Here is a 14,911-nt window from a genome sequence, read left to right as displayed (position 1 = left end):
CGGGTAAGGAATGGTGTCCCTAGCCTCTGTCTGTCAGAGGATGGAGATGGATGGCAGGCGAGAGATCACTTGATCATTGCCTGTTAGGTTCACTCCCTCTGGGGTACCTGGCATTGGCCACTGTCGATAGACAGGATACTGGGCTAGATGTACCTTTGGTCTGACCCGGTACGGCCTTTCTTATGTTCTTATGTGAACACCTGTTCTCACTTTCAGGTGACATTGTAATTGAGAAGTGGGCAGCATTATCTCCGTAAATGTAAACAACCTTGTTTCTCTTAGTGATTGGCTGAACAAGAAGTAGGATTGAGTGGACTTGTATGCTCTAAAGTTTTACATTGTTTTGTTTTTGAGTGCAGTTATGTAACAAAAAAACCCTACATTTGTAAGTTATACTTTTGTGATAAAGAGATTGCATTACAGTAGTTGACTGAGGTGAATTGAAAAATACTGTTTCTTCTGTTTATCATTTTTACAGTGCAAATATTTGTAATAAAAAATAATATAAAGTGAGCACTGTATATTTTGTATTCTGTGTTGCAACTGAAATAGATATATTTGAAAATGTAGAAAAACATACACAAATATTTAATAAATTTCAATTGGTATTCTATTGTTTAACAGTGCGATTAATCACAATTAATATTTTTAATTGCGATTAATTTTTTTTAGTTAATCGCATGAGTTAACTGTGATTAATCGACAGCCCTAGTTTTAATACATTACAGTCTGGAGACAGGAAGAACAAGCCTGGGTGAATTAACAGACACCAAACAATGGGATATGCTGTACAACTGTTCCTTGCCCCTACCATCCCAGTGCTCAGCCCCCTTCAACTGACCTTACAGTTGGAATGGCTGCAGGTCCTCCTCTTGCTCTTCTTTAGTTTGGGGTCACTGCTCCCTTCATGGCAGGAGCACGAACATTCCTTCACCCCATCCGCCCACTCCATCTCCTGGAAATAAACACACCAGCTGACATGGACTTTCCTGATCCACACAGAGCACTGCACAGATAACACATGCACACCGAAACAGAAGCAGATCACACGCTGGCCAGTCCACAAAAAGAGCCAGAGCAGGGCCAGTCTGACATCCCCCAGGGAGAACTAAAGCAAGTAAATTGCCAACAGAGATCAAAGCAGGTGAAGTTTGGGCAGAAGCATTTTATTCCCTTTCATCCTGTAGCCTAACTCTTTAGAGACTAGGACCATTTCTACACAGACACATGTGTCTTCCTAGACATGTATTTGCCTGGAGTATGGAAGAGGCCATATGCTGTGGGCTAGTCAGATATCCCAGTCCCACCTTGTCATTGTGCTGGCCTCCAATCTCTTTCCTCTTTTTATTTTTCGAGGCTGTGTGCATCTTGGGGGTTTCCTCCTCCTCTTCTACATCTGGTAACGACACCTCTTCAAACCCATCAAACTAAAAGAAGCACAGAGGCTGTGTTACCACCACGACAAGGGGAGCTTTCAGTAGACTGAGCTTTCATACTCTCTCCTACAAAGGCAGCGTGACAAGTTCACAATAATGTCAAAAGTAACAAGTGCTGAAAGAATTTGAATTTTCCACCCCGACCATCCCCAGCCACCCACAATCCCAGAACTTTATCCCATCTCTTCCTTTCTGGGTCTGTCGCCTCCCTATTAAGACTCTCAGTCTGAGGGATCCAAGCCTTCCTACTTCTCTCTCCTAGTTTAGAGAAAGGGTCTCCACCTCATACTCTTTTTCCTCTGTCCAGTTGATCTCCTCAAAGTCTCCTATGCGGCTGGCTGATGGACGTAAATGATCAAAGAAGATGGAGAATTCATCCTGCAGGTGGTCATGTCCTTTCAGCAGCTGCCACATCTGGGTCTTTAACTGTGGGAGAAAATTCTGGAGTAAGATAATGGTGGAACATGGCAATGGCTTCAAGGTCTGCGCAACAAAGAAGATCCTTTGCTTGAAACAAACCAAAGCTCAGGCGCAGTGTTACCACCTGTACTGTAGTTCATTTTTGGATCAGAGCACTTCCAGGAATCATCCTGGCCCTGAAGAATCTCCCCAGAAATCTTAGGCAGAGGTTACTTGAGACAAACTAAAGCATCAACCTGCAAGGTGATAAAAGCAAGGTGGGAAAGAGAAGATACATAGGTGCCAATTAGCTGTACAATCTTGTGGAGGTAATGATAGATCAGTTCTCTCTGCTCTTACTCCAGATGGGGGGTGTATCTCAGAGCTGGTTATACCACTGCAATCTGAAAGTCAGAGGGGGAAATGCTATGGGGTATCTACCTCTGCATTCTCAGGGCTGGCTGAGGGGGAGGGGAATTTATAGAAGTTTCATTACCTCTGCAATGTCCTGGGGGAGGCAGTCTGCACAGCTTTGCAGCACTTTGATGATCTTTTGATGGTGAGTGGGATTTTCAGCAAAGCAGATTTCCAGCTGCCTGAGGAACTTCCGGCTTTTGTCAAATGCTTGCTGCTCTTCAAACTGATCAGAGAACAAGGAGGACCTTTTCACTCTGGATACACCAATCTACATTTACAGGCATTTCTAATCTGCTTTGGGAAGCTACGTAAAGTATATCCGCTCCAGCCAAGAGTTTTACAACTCACTTAGGACTATGGACTGCGGGCCTCAAACAGAATACTGCAGTGATTGAAAACTGGTTTCAAATCTCTAACTGTTTAAGAGGTGCAGTGCAGAAGTTAAACTAGGCCACACGTTTACTGAAAACAGTTCAGATTTTTAAATCTACAGATATACCAAGTTACGGAAAGCTGTAGCTGTGCATCATGCTGCAGCATTCCTCAGCTCTGTGGAGGATCTTATGGAAAAGTTAATTAAATAATTAGCACCTCCATTCAATTTATCCCTACCGCTATACTTAATTCTTCCTCCATTCCTGCAAGGTTCACTATATTTGTCTTCTCAAACTCTCCTGTTTCCTTCTTCCCTTTTACCTACCAATCCACACTCCAGAGCTTGCTCAGGCAAAAGAAAGGCAGCAAAGTCTGTGAGCAACTGTGGCCACTCCTGCAGGAGGGTCTGGAGAGTGGAATACAGATCCACAGCAGTTGGCTTGTGGGTGCTGGTCTCAAACTCATAGATAACACGAAGGAAATCTTCATACTTCCCAGGCACATTCCGCAAAGCTTCGCGCACCTGCAAAGCACATCAGACAGTTATGAGACTTTCTCCCCACTTATGAAAACTCAGGAGGAAAGAAAAGTTAATTCAATAGCTTCTTCAATACTCAGCACTTCTACATTACTTCACATTTTCAAATTGCTGTACCAACAAACTAATTATTCTCTAGATTCAGGAGCATGGAATGGTCACAAGAGACAGAAGTGATCCCAAGTGGGTTACAAATTTTGGAAACACATCAGATCTGGATGGATTCTTCAGCTAAGTGGCTCAGGTGTTAATTCTGTTACAGAGGAAACATTTATCAGGAAATGCCAACTGGAAATGCCAGCAATTTGATTTTCTTTATTTTAACAGAAATACAAGACTCACGTTCTGTCTGATTACAAAGCTCTAAGGTCAGCCAGTTCATTCTTACCCTGTTCAGATAGGCCTGTGCAAATGCCAAATCCTTCTGTTCCCTGAGAGGATCTCTCTCCAGAATCTCTTCATCATACAGCAGCAGCAACTTGGAGGTGTCTTTGCTGGCACGAGTCCGTCCCCTCTTATTCCTGGCTCTGTGGGAGTTCCTGTTTTTCCCAGGCACTTTGGCATTCTCATCTGAAAGCACAGTCCCCATGCAAATTCCTCATTCCAGGGAAATGCAAAACCCTTCGTTGTTGGTGCTGTGGACCATACTGACTGCCAGAAAAGGGTTCCCTTCCTTTTATTCATCATTAGGCCCTGACCCACAGACATACTCCTGTCCTGCCAGAGCAAGGAATGTGTTTATGGGTCATATAATCTTCCCTTTTTTTTTGTGGGAGACCACAGAAAATGAATGTAAAGAGAGAAATGAACTGTGTATTATAAATTTTATTGAGTATCCTTATCCCATTGAGTCAGCTGAACAGATTTCTTCTTTAGAGTGTGGAAACATTTGCTTCATTTTCACGGTCACTGAATCCCTTCCAAACTTACAGCTCAAACACACCCAGTTAGCAGAGAGCATGAGATAAAGGCCAGTCCAAGGCCTTGATGCAGAGACTGAATGAACGGAGTACAGTGCATCTGATCCGTGTTACTAATGTGCCTCACATTCTCATAATTTGGAGAGTTGGGGCACAACAGAGCTCGTATACAAGGGATGAAGAGTAGGAAAGATGCTTCAGTGATGAGGGCACTAGTCTAGGACTTAGGGGAGACAGAGGCCGTTTCCTGCTCTGCCACAGGTTTCCCATGTGATCTTGGACAAGTCACTTAACCTCTCTGTGGCTCATTCCCCATCTGTAAAAGGGGAATAAGAATACTTCCATACTTCACAGGAGTGTCATGAGGATAACTACATTAAAGACTGTGAAGCGCTTTGAGATCTGCTGATGAAAAACTCTATATAAAAATCTAGGTGGTATTATTAATTATATTATTATTATTCTTCATGAGGGTCTAGGTCTCTGCCTCTTCCTGAGCCTGCTTCACAATCTGGGAAGGCGCAGTCTGCTTTTAGAAAACAAATTAAAAAAAAAACCAAGCCAGAAGCCCACAGATCCGCTGGACTTAGGGTTATTTTCAGCATCACTAGCTCTATCTTCCTCTCCATTCCTAAACCCTGTGGTTTTGAGTCCTACTTACTGACTTCACTTACAGGGGGACTTTTTTAGTCTCGTTAGCAGATTCCGCTGTGTTGCTAACATATCTGGATTCTATTCTGAATTACACAGAATAAGCTGCTCCATTCAGACTGCAGAATCTTTATTATCAGTGATGTCTGATGAAGAAAGAATCCCAATCACTTTTCAGTTCCCAAGATGAGCCACCGGAAAACTCATCTTGTGACTTGTACATTCAAACAATATGACCTGTAAAGGCCAGAAAGAGACCATGGAACCCCACAATCTCATTTATGCAGTCACATTTCAGAGTATAACTGCACTGCAAGTGGATGGATAGGAGGGAACTGCAGGAAGGCCCAGGCACTGCGAGAGAACTGTTTTTGTAGACCCTTGTTTCTCAAAGCCTCTTTTCCAAAAGCAAGACAACACAGTTAAACCATGAGGAAATTACACATTTGTTGTTTTGCTGCAGCAGACCAGTTCTGTTTCCCCCCGTGACAGTCTGTACCCCTATGTTCACCCCTTTTACAAGACTATGATAAATTTTGTATAAGGTATACTTTGTGAGGTACTGTTTGAAAACTCAATACATTGCTGATCATTGTTGTCCTGGTAAAATACATGTGGTAACATTGTATATAAAGTTATAAAATTCTACTCTATGACATTACTAAGACATGTTCCAAGTGTAGAAAAGCAGCCACAATCCAGTTCCTCAGAGACAAAAGGCAAACTGATGCCTCAGCCAGGTGTCAACAAAATCAAATGGACTATCACCTGGTTAAGTGTTGCCAACTTGGCTACTTTGTCACTAGATTTAGTGACTTCCTAGTGAAGAAATAAGTGTCAAAGTAACCAGTGACAAATCTAGCAACTTTCACTGCTGATTACAGTGACATTCAGAGAAAAAAAGTCACCAATATGTATAGTCAAAAAATCATTCTCAAGCAGCTGAATGTTAATAAAATCCATCCCAGGCTCTTACTACATTCTGTTGCACTCCAAGTCAATCTTGTTATGTCTCAACTGAGCATGCCCTCAGAAGGAATCACATTCCAGGGCTTCTTGGACTGAGATCACTAAAATCTGCAGGCAAGGAAAAGAAGTTGGAGGAGGCTAATTAAATGCTTTACTAAAGCCAGGTGCACTTTGGAGAGAGCAGCACATTAGCCAAGGCTTGTTTTTACCCAAATGTGTTTTCTCACTGCTCCATAGTCGGATAAAAGGTGTAGCTATCTTGATTTCAGCTCCCCTTTACTCCTTCCCCTGGATTGGCCTGGGGTTAGCTGCCCAGCTGTTACATTTGATCCGACTATGGAGCAGTGAGAAAACACATTTGGATAAAAACAAACCCTGGCTAATGTGGTGCTCTCTGCAAAGGCCTGGTCTACAGCATGAGTTTAGTTCGAATTTAGCAGCGTTAAATTGAATTAACCCTGCACCCGTCCACACAACAAAGCCATTTACTTCGACATAAAGGACTCTTAAAATCGATTTCTGTACTCCTCCCCGACAAGGGGAGTAGCGCCAAAATCGACATTGCCATTTCGAATTAGGGTTACTGTGGCCGCAATTCAACGGTATTGGCCTCTGGGAGCTATCACACATTGTACTATTGTGACCACTCTGGACAGCAATCTGAACTCGGATGCACTGGCCAGGTAGACAGGAAAAGCCCTGCGAACTTTTGAATTTCATTTCCTGTTTGCCCAGCGTGGAGCGCTGATCAGCACAGCCAGAATAAAAAAAGAGCTCCAGCATGGACCGTACGGGAGATACTGAATCTGTTCTATCAGAACTCCGTTCCAAAAGACGAAATGCCAAAACATTTGAAAAAAATCTCCAAGGCCATGATGGACAGAGGCCACAACAGGGACTCACCACAGTGCTGTGTGAAACTTAAGGAGCTGAGACAAGCGTACCAGAAAGCCAAAGAATCAAATGGATGCTCACAGAGGGAGGGGCGACTGACGACTGTAGCTATCCCACAGTTCCCGCACTCTCTGAAAACCATTTGAATTTTCAATGCCTGAAGGGTCAAAAACATTGTTGCGGGTGGTTCAGGGTATATGTAGTCAGCTCCCCCCACCCATCCCCCCCCGTGAAAGCAAAGGGGAAAAAATTGTTTCTCGCCTTTTTTCACTGTCACCGTATGTCTACTGGATGCTGCTGGCAGACGCGGTGCTGCAGCGCTACACAGCAGCATCCCCTTGCCTTGCCTTGCCTTGCGGACGGCAGACGGTACAGTATGACTGGTAACCATCATCGTCGTCCCGTGGGTGCTCCTGGCTGGCCTCAGTGAGGTCAGTCGGGGGCGCCTGGGCAGACATGGGTGCTCCTGGCTGGCCTTGGTGAGGTCGGTCGGGGGCGCCTGGACAAAAAAGGGAATGACTCCAGTTCATTCTCTTCTTTAAGTTTTGTGTAATGGAAATTCAGTCCTGCCTGGAACATCATGCCAGCTGGAGGCTTCTGCCTCAGGCTGCTCTCCCAGTCGGCAGCACTGCACGGTCGCACCTACCCCAGCCTACCCCTTGCTCCCAGGGCTCACAATCAGATACTTAGACCTCTACGTTTTGCTGCAAATAAAAAAATAAAGCTGCCGTTTAGAACTGTCCCCCAACATACATATCCTAGGACATTTTGTATTTTACCAGTGTCAACCAAAGGCCCACACACAAATGGAGATTCAGTCCTGCATGTACTTCTATCCTAGTGCTTATCACAGATTCCCATTTTCAGCTATAGGCTGAGCAAGTGCAGAATGGTGGTTCACTCAACTTCGCTGTAAGCCAACCACCCTCCCCTCCCCCCTTTGATCTCTGCTTGCAGAGGCAATAAAGTCAGTGTTGTTTCAAATTCGTGCATTCTTTATTACGTCATCACACAAATGGGGGGAGAACTGCCAAGGTAGCCCGGGAGGGGTGGGGGAGGAGGGAAGCAACGGGTGGGGTTGTTGTAGGGGCTCCCCCTAGAATGGCATGCAGCTCATCATTTCTGCGGGATGTCTGGGGCTCTGACCCGTTTGCCTCTCTGGTTCTTTAGTAGGCTTGCCTGATATTCTAGGCAGGACTGACTCTCCATTAGACAAAACTTAAAGAAGAGAATGACCTGGGGAGTCATTCCCATTTTTGTCCAGGCGCCTCCAACTGACCTCACCGAGGCCGGCCAGGAGCACCCATGACAGCAGCAGATGGTACAGTATGACTGGTAACCGTCTTTGCCAACTTGCAAAGCAGCAGTTGGTACAGTATGGCTGGTAACCGTCTTTGCTAACTTGCAAAGGCAAGGGGATGCTGCTGTGTAGCGCTGCAGTACTGCATCTGTCAGCAGCATCCAGTAGACATACGGTGACAGTGAAAAAAGGCTGAACGGGCTCCATGGCTGCCATGCTATGGCGTCTGCCCGGGCAATCCAGGGAAAAAGGCACGAAATGATTGTCTGCCGTTGTTTTCACGGAGGGAGGATTGACTGACAACATTTACCCATAACCACCCGCGACAAATTTTTGACCCCATCAGGCATTGGGATCTCAACCCAGAATTCCAATGGGCAGGGGAGAGTGCAGGAACTATAGGATAGGTACCCACAGTGCAACGCTCCGGAAGTCGATGCTAGCCTCAGTACTTGGATGCACACCACCGAATTAACATGCTTAGTGTGGCCGCATGCACTCGACTTTATACAATCGGTTGCCAAAAATCGAATTCTGTAAATTCGGAGTAATCCCATAGTGTAGACATACCCAAAGTGTGCCTGGCTTTAGCAAAGTATTGATAGTGATTCCTTGCCTGCAGATTATAGTGATCTCAGCTCAAGAAGCCTTGGACTGAGTTTCCTTCTGAGGACCTGCTCAATTGAGACGTAACGAGATTGACTTGATGTGAAACTGAATGTCGTAAGAAGAGCATGGAATGGGTTTTATTAACACTTGTGATGGGGCAAGGCCAGATGGCTATAGTAAAGTAGTGAGGAACAGGTATGTTAGCCCCAGGCTAAACAAATCCCTGGTACCATGGTAACCAAATGGCAGTTGCTCCAGGTTAATTAAGACACCTGGGGCCAATTAAGATCCTTCTAGAAGGCAGTGGAGATAGCTAGATTGATTGGGAAACCTGAAGCCAATCAAGGCCTGGCTGGAACTAGTTAAAAGCCTCCCAGTTAGTCAGTGTGGTGTAGGTGGCAGGAGCTATAGGAGGAGCTGTGCTGTTGGAGGAATGAAGTAGTACGAATCCATATCAGGTGCAAGGAAGGAGACCCTGAGGTAATTGTGAAGAAGATATTGAATGTGGGGCTGCTGTGGGGAAGTAGCCCAGGGAATTGTACACATCCTATTTCCAAAAAGTCAGCTTCCATAGCTGCTAATTTTAGGGTCCCTGGGCTGGAGCCTGGTGTAGAGGGCGGGCCTGGGCTCCCCCCTCCCCTCCCTGATTAATCACTGATACTGGGAGACAACAGAGACTGTGCGAGGGAGGGTTGTTTCTCCTCACCTCCCTTGCTGGCTTATGATGAAAATGGCTCAGTAGACTGTGACCCTTGCCTCTAGAGAGAGAAGGGCTATGTGCAGGGTCACAGTGAGCCTCTGAGGTTAGCAAAATCCATCAGGAAATGCAGGACCCACGGAGTCAAGGACAGAACTTTGTCACACACTATAGAGCTGCTTGTGAATTATTTTGTAACTATACTCACCTGGGCACGCGCACACACAATATCTCTCACACACACACTCAGGAGGTTCCAATCACCACAGACTGTCTCCTGAACCCCAGATGGAGATGATTCTCAAAGAAGGGGAAAGAAGCATAAGAATGGGGATACAGATCCCTCAAATTATTCCTCCCTTTCTTTCTACCCATGGCAGCCACAACATCTGAGGAATAAAGAAACAGCTTTGGACTGAGGGAAGGATGCTGTCTGAAAGAAATTCAGCCAGTAAAACTGTTGAAGCATGTGGTGAGAGAGACTTTTGCGTAAAATTCACTTAGCTTGTTAAGATAGGTGTTAGTTACATTTTACTTTTATTTTCTTATTACCAATTCTGACTTTTTATGCTTCATTACTTAAAACAACTATCTTTCTATAGTATTACAAGTTAATAAACTTGTTTATTGCTTGCTTTATCTAAACCAGTGTCCTTGGACTGAAGTGTCTGGGAAATGCCATTTACGATAAGAGGATTTGTGCATATCATTTTCTATTAATAAAATGACAGACTTTATATGAGCTTGTGTTGTCCAGTAGAGGGCTAAGCAGTACAAGATGCACATTTCTGGGGGAAAGTCTGTGACTAGGAATTTGCTTGGTGTTGCTCAACAGTGTAACTCAAGAGTGGCTGGCCATAGCACTCATACAGTATAGTTAGAGTAATTTACATGCTGAAGGCTGTGTGTGAACAGACCAGGAGTGGTTGCTCTCACAGTGAAGCAGTGTAAAAGGCACCTCAGGTTGGAGAATTGAGGGGACACAGCTATTCAACAGTCCAGATTGTACCCTGAGTAATGTCACACCTCCATATAGAGATAATTAACTCACCTGGTGGCATTCTGTTGGTTTCCACCTCTGGGGCAACCTTTGTAAAAATGAAGGCAGATTTGGGTTCCTCTGCTGCATCTTCAGCTATCTCATCTGTCATTTCATCTTCTTTTTGCAAACTTTCCATTCCTTCCCCTTCTCCCTCCTCCTCCTCCTCCTCTTCTGGCTCTGAGTTCTCTTCCTGGGAATTCTCTTCCTCAGAATCTCCCTCCTGGCTCAGACGCCTCTCTGTTGCAAGCCAAGTCAGTTTTTCCATTGTCTCCTTTAGAACAAAACACCCAAAAATCATTAGTCTTTGTATGCCATTCAACTACTACCTCATTTAGTTGTAATCCTAACTACTAACCCCAGGTATCAACTTAGTTCTTGCCAACTAATGATTAACATAATTAACAGTGACATGATACCATCTAACCCAGGAACGGGAGCTGCCAGCCTCCACACGGCTGCTAAAATCAAAGTAATACGACATTCATTTATAAGTGTGAAACTGTGCATGTATTTCTTTGGTAGAGTTCTATTTTTTATGCTTGTTTGAATTAATTTATCCTGGGGAACTCTCATTAAAAATAATTTCTGCAAAGTGCGCAGAACAAACAAGGAGCAAGCTCAGCTGAGGAAGCCATTACAACTCCAGAAGAATTGAAACCTGGTCATTTGCAATTTATGCACCTAACCTAGTCTGTAAGCTCCTCAGGACAAGAGTTGGTCCTTTAATTTGTAATATGCCATGCACACTGTTGGCACCATATAAATACACAATGAGATGGTTCTTACAAAGTGTGGCTTTATCTCATTTGCAGAATTCATTATCTAGGCTGCTACGTTTTTACCTGAAGTTCTGGCACAGAAAGCACGGACTCTTCTGATGCTGATGACATTTCTTCTTCATCCTCCTCATCTTGAGTAAAATCATCAAAATCCTCCTCCTCTTCCTCTTCTTGTCTGTCCTTCTCTCCCACTGCTTCAGGGCCAGCTGGTGTCCCCATAGAATGACCATCCACACTGGATGAGTCCTCTGGTTTCCCCAATGGACTACTGAATTCTGCATCAACATCTGTTGAATGAGAGGCATTCTTGGAAGACTCATTGCTCATTTCCACCCCAGCTGTATCAATGTCTTCCAACTGCTGCTCATCCTGGGTGGGTGCCTCCACATCTCGTCCCTTCTCCTGCTGGGACGTGCACTCTTTTTTAATTGCCTTCTGTTCACTCAGATGCTCAGATGCGACCTCCATGTCCAGCTCTTGCCCTAGATCCAGTATGAACTCCTCCTTTATTTCAGCGTTCAAGTTTTTCTTCTCCTGAGTTGGGTTTGTTTCTTCAAGGGCATCACTGGAATCTTCAGGTTCAGTTTTCACTGTTTCTCCTAAATCCTCCAAATGAGGTAAGAGGTCCATGGGTAATGGCTCCAAGGCCTTCTTCTCCATTGTCTCCACAACTATCCAACTATAACACTCACCCTCTTTAACCTTCTCCTGGCTGTCATTGTCTGGAGTAGCAGGACCTGTGCTGTGTTCCTTCTTGGGGGAGATGGCAGAACATGAAGAGAAAAGCTCTTGGGGTTCCACTTTAGGCTCAGCTATGGGGACGGAATTTTCATCATTTACAGCAAGACAGGAAGTGACTGGATTCAACTGCTCTTTGTCTTCAGCAGTTGATGAAGCAGGAAGACCTACAGAGTTAGGAGAGGCTATCAAGGGAGGAATAGAAGAGGACACTAGAGGCTGATTTAATGGGCATGGGAAGGTGGTGGGATTTACCAATAAAGTTGTAATTGGAATAGCCTGAGAGCCCCTGCCAACTGTTGTGTTTATGGGCTGAATCATATTGCAGCCATTGCCAATACTAACCACTTTCACTGTAGCAGCAGGTACCGTAAAGATGACAGGGGCTGGATGGATTAAAGGGGCAGCCTTTATCAGAGGAGTGGATTTTGTTCCCTTTTTCTTTTGGTATCCCCTGCGGACACAAGGTTTGCGGATTTTTGAGGCAGTCAATGCTGGCATCATTTTTGTCTGAAAAGTCACAGGGGTTGAGGATACTAGTGCTGGTGGTACAGCAGCTGGAAGAGAAGTTCTGGAATCAGATTGTAAAGTGGAGAGCACGCTTTGAAATTCAAAGCAATCGCCACTTCCCACTGCTGAAGGGATGTTCAAATGCTGCATTCCTGGCATAGTCTGCATAATTGTAGCTGGCTGGATTAACCGGGGAATTTGAACCACAACTTTGCTAGGAGGAGCTTCCGATTGGGGTAACTTTACAGCAGCTTTCTGAATATTAATAGTGTTGGCACTCTGCTGCAGACAAGGACTTGGTCGAATGAGTAGGGGCTTCAGGGCTGCAGCCCCTTGCCGCCTCCAAGCTCTCCTGGAGAAACGGTTGGCAAGAGGCTTCAGTGTCAGCACTATTCCCTTGGGCATGAGCAGAGGGTATTTTTCATCACATTGTGATTCCGAAGTTTCTTTTTCTGCCCTCAAAAGAGCAGATTCTGCACTGGGTGAACCTGCTGCCTCCCCAGCATCTTCTGCTAATTGCTTCAGCTCCCTTTGAATGGAGGACAAACTTGCCTGCAGGAGACAAGAACTTCAGTTATTTAAGTCCCCTGACCCTTACCACCTTCAGGCAACACAGAAAAAATTATTCCAGAGCAAGAGGCAGTGACTTATTTTGATTCACTTTATGAATAAGTATATTTTATTTACTACCCACTGTAAACGCTGACAGGATGACACGATCCGGAAGGAGCAATGTGATCATGAAGTTCATGACCTTGACGTGTCTCTTCCAAACTGATTTGTAAAGACTCTCTTAGCAAGAGTCAAATGTCATCAATTCCCCAATAGGATGGTCATGTGATAAAACCCTGAACTAGGGTTTGGGGGATCTGGGTCCAATTCTTGGCTCTGCCACATACTTCCAGTGTGACCCTGGCAAGTCAGTTCATTTCTTTGTGCTTTGGTTCATCCCTTCCACACAAGGGGTTGTGAGGAAAAAATAATGGCTGAGAGGCATTTAGGTACTACAGGTATAAGGGCCCCGTAACGTGAGAGAACAACATTCAAATCCCAAATCTGCACTTTATTCCCAGGGCAACAGATGCACAATGAGAACGTCTGTCTCTCAGTAAGACTGTTTGGTGCAGCGAGGAAGATGGTAATTGCTGCCTGCAAAGTGGTGGCCAGCATATCCTGACATACAAACCGCAACCAGCAGCACCAGTGTCACACAGCCAATATTCTAATCAGATGAATTAAACAGTTCAAGCCAACAGCACTAAAAGGTTAATCAGCTCTAGGGATAAGATGGGTGGAGGCATGATGCTTCTAAACAGCAGGCACTGTACCTTCAGCCAGAATGGCAAATGCTGCTCTTCCCTCTCCACAGGGGGTTTGCACTCAGAAGCCTGGATCTCCTCACAACACTTGAACAAAATGGGCAACTGCTTTGTTCTTTTATAATACTGAGGAGATGGGGTGGTGGAAGAAAAAAACAAAAACAAAAAAACCCAAGGTCAGCAATCCCCATCCTTCATTAGTCTAACTGCCAGAGTTACTCCTACACTGATTGAGTGTTGCTCAAATGTGTAAATATTAAGAAATGGAAAGGAGGGCTGAACAAAATCTTATGTCCTTTTTGACCCATTTCTCTGGACAGATCATTGGTGTAGCACATGTGCACTCACTCTACTTCCATAGAGTATGCAAATCTACTGGTAGGAAGCTCTTGATTTCAGCATTATGTGAATTACAGTTGTATCAAGGTTCTCTGTAGTAGGTGTTGTGTTCTTGAGAGACAAAGAGGCAATCAGAGCAGTTGTAAAAGGTAAGTACAGAGGGTAGGGTCTCTGAAGGAGTCTCCATTCTTATTGGAAGTGAGGTGTCATGGTCTCTGAAGAAATTAAGTGCAGACCGAATGTAAACTCATAGGGGAAGGAACGGTGTCTTCCGTTATGTGTGGGCAACACCTTGCAAACATGTAAAATACAAATGCATACAAACTATAGATTGTGTCACTTACTCTGATGATATTGTCAGGGGCACGGTTCATATTGAGATTCTTGATTCTCACTGTCAGCTGGTGTGCAGTCTTTGCTGGCAGGAGATACTTGCTGATCAAAGGTTTAGGAAACTCTGTCCCTTCAAAGTGTTTCAAACCCAAAGCTAATAAACTGAAAGGAAAAAAAATTCTGCCAATGATTCAAATCAAAAGAAACTGCAAATGCTCTCAGCTTGTCCTTTACATCTGTTAACATCCCTGGAGTTTCTCAATCTGGTTAGCCACAGCAACACAGAGAAGACAGAGTATGGAATTAAAACAGCCCAATCAACTGCTGAATGCTCAACATGGTTTAATCTAATGAAACAAATTGTTAACGACGCCAACACAGAATTCGACTGGAGACACATTAATAAATCAAGATGGGGAGTATGTTGGTTCAGGAGCGTCTCAATACACTCAGATTTGTCCCTCTGATCACCTTGGAAGTCAGTACACATATTGGCATGGAAAATCCACAAAAGACTAAATCTGTCTGGCCTACTGAACTAATAGCAATTGGTCTACAGCTGGGAACAAAGGGCCAAAGTTGCCATCTGATTGTGCTATTCCAGAATGTCCAGACATCCCATCAGTTGGCTACAGCACCCTACTTT

The 14,911-nt window shown here is 44.6% G+C and overlaps 1 protein-coding gene across 1 annotated transcript in view; it reads right to left on the bottom strand.

Annotated features, from left to right (window-relative positions):
* The window catches only part of LOC117888970 (GON-4-like protein), a 54,202-nt gene that overhangs the window by 11,124 nt on the left and 28,167 nt on the right, over window positions 1–14,911 (bottom strand). The window contains exons 14-23 of the mRNA XM_034792767.1: window positions 14,277–14,445; window positions 13,603–13,719; window positions 11,090–12,826; window positions 10,257–10,518; window positions 3,554–3,735; window positions 2,953–3,150; window positions 2,332–2,475; window positions 1,719–1,862; window positions 1,308–1,427; window positions 842–955 (exon numbers count right to left, since the gene is read on the bottom strand). Coding sequence (XP_034648658.1) covers window positions 842–955; window positions 1,308–1,427; window positions 1,719–1,862; window positions 2,332–2,475; window positions 2,953–3,150; window positions 3,554–3,735; window positions 10,257–10,518; window positions 11,090–12,826; window positions 13,603–13,719; window positions 14,277–14,445 — 3,187 coding nt within the window. The remainder of the gene's footprint in view (window positions 1–841; window positions 956–1,307; window positions 1,428–1,718; window positions 1,863–2,331; window positions 2,476–2,952; window positions 3,151–3,553; window positions 3,736–10,256; window positions 10,519–11,089; window positions 12,827–13,602; window positions 13,720–14,276; window positions 14,446–14,911) is intronic.

The sequence above is a fragment of the Trachemys scripta genome, chromosome 16 (assembly GCF_013100865.1).
Source record: "Trachemys scripta elegans isolate TJP31775 chromosome 16, CAS_Tse_1.0, whole genome shotgun sequence".
Lineage (NCBI taxonomy): Eukaryota > Metazoa > Chordata > Testudines > Emydidae > Trachemys > Trachemys scripta.
This window is presented reverse-complemented; position numbering and strand designations above follow the sequence as displayed.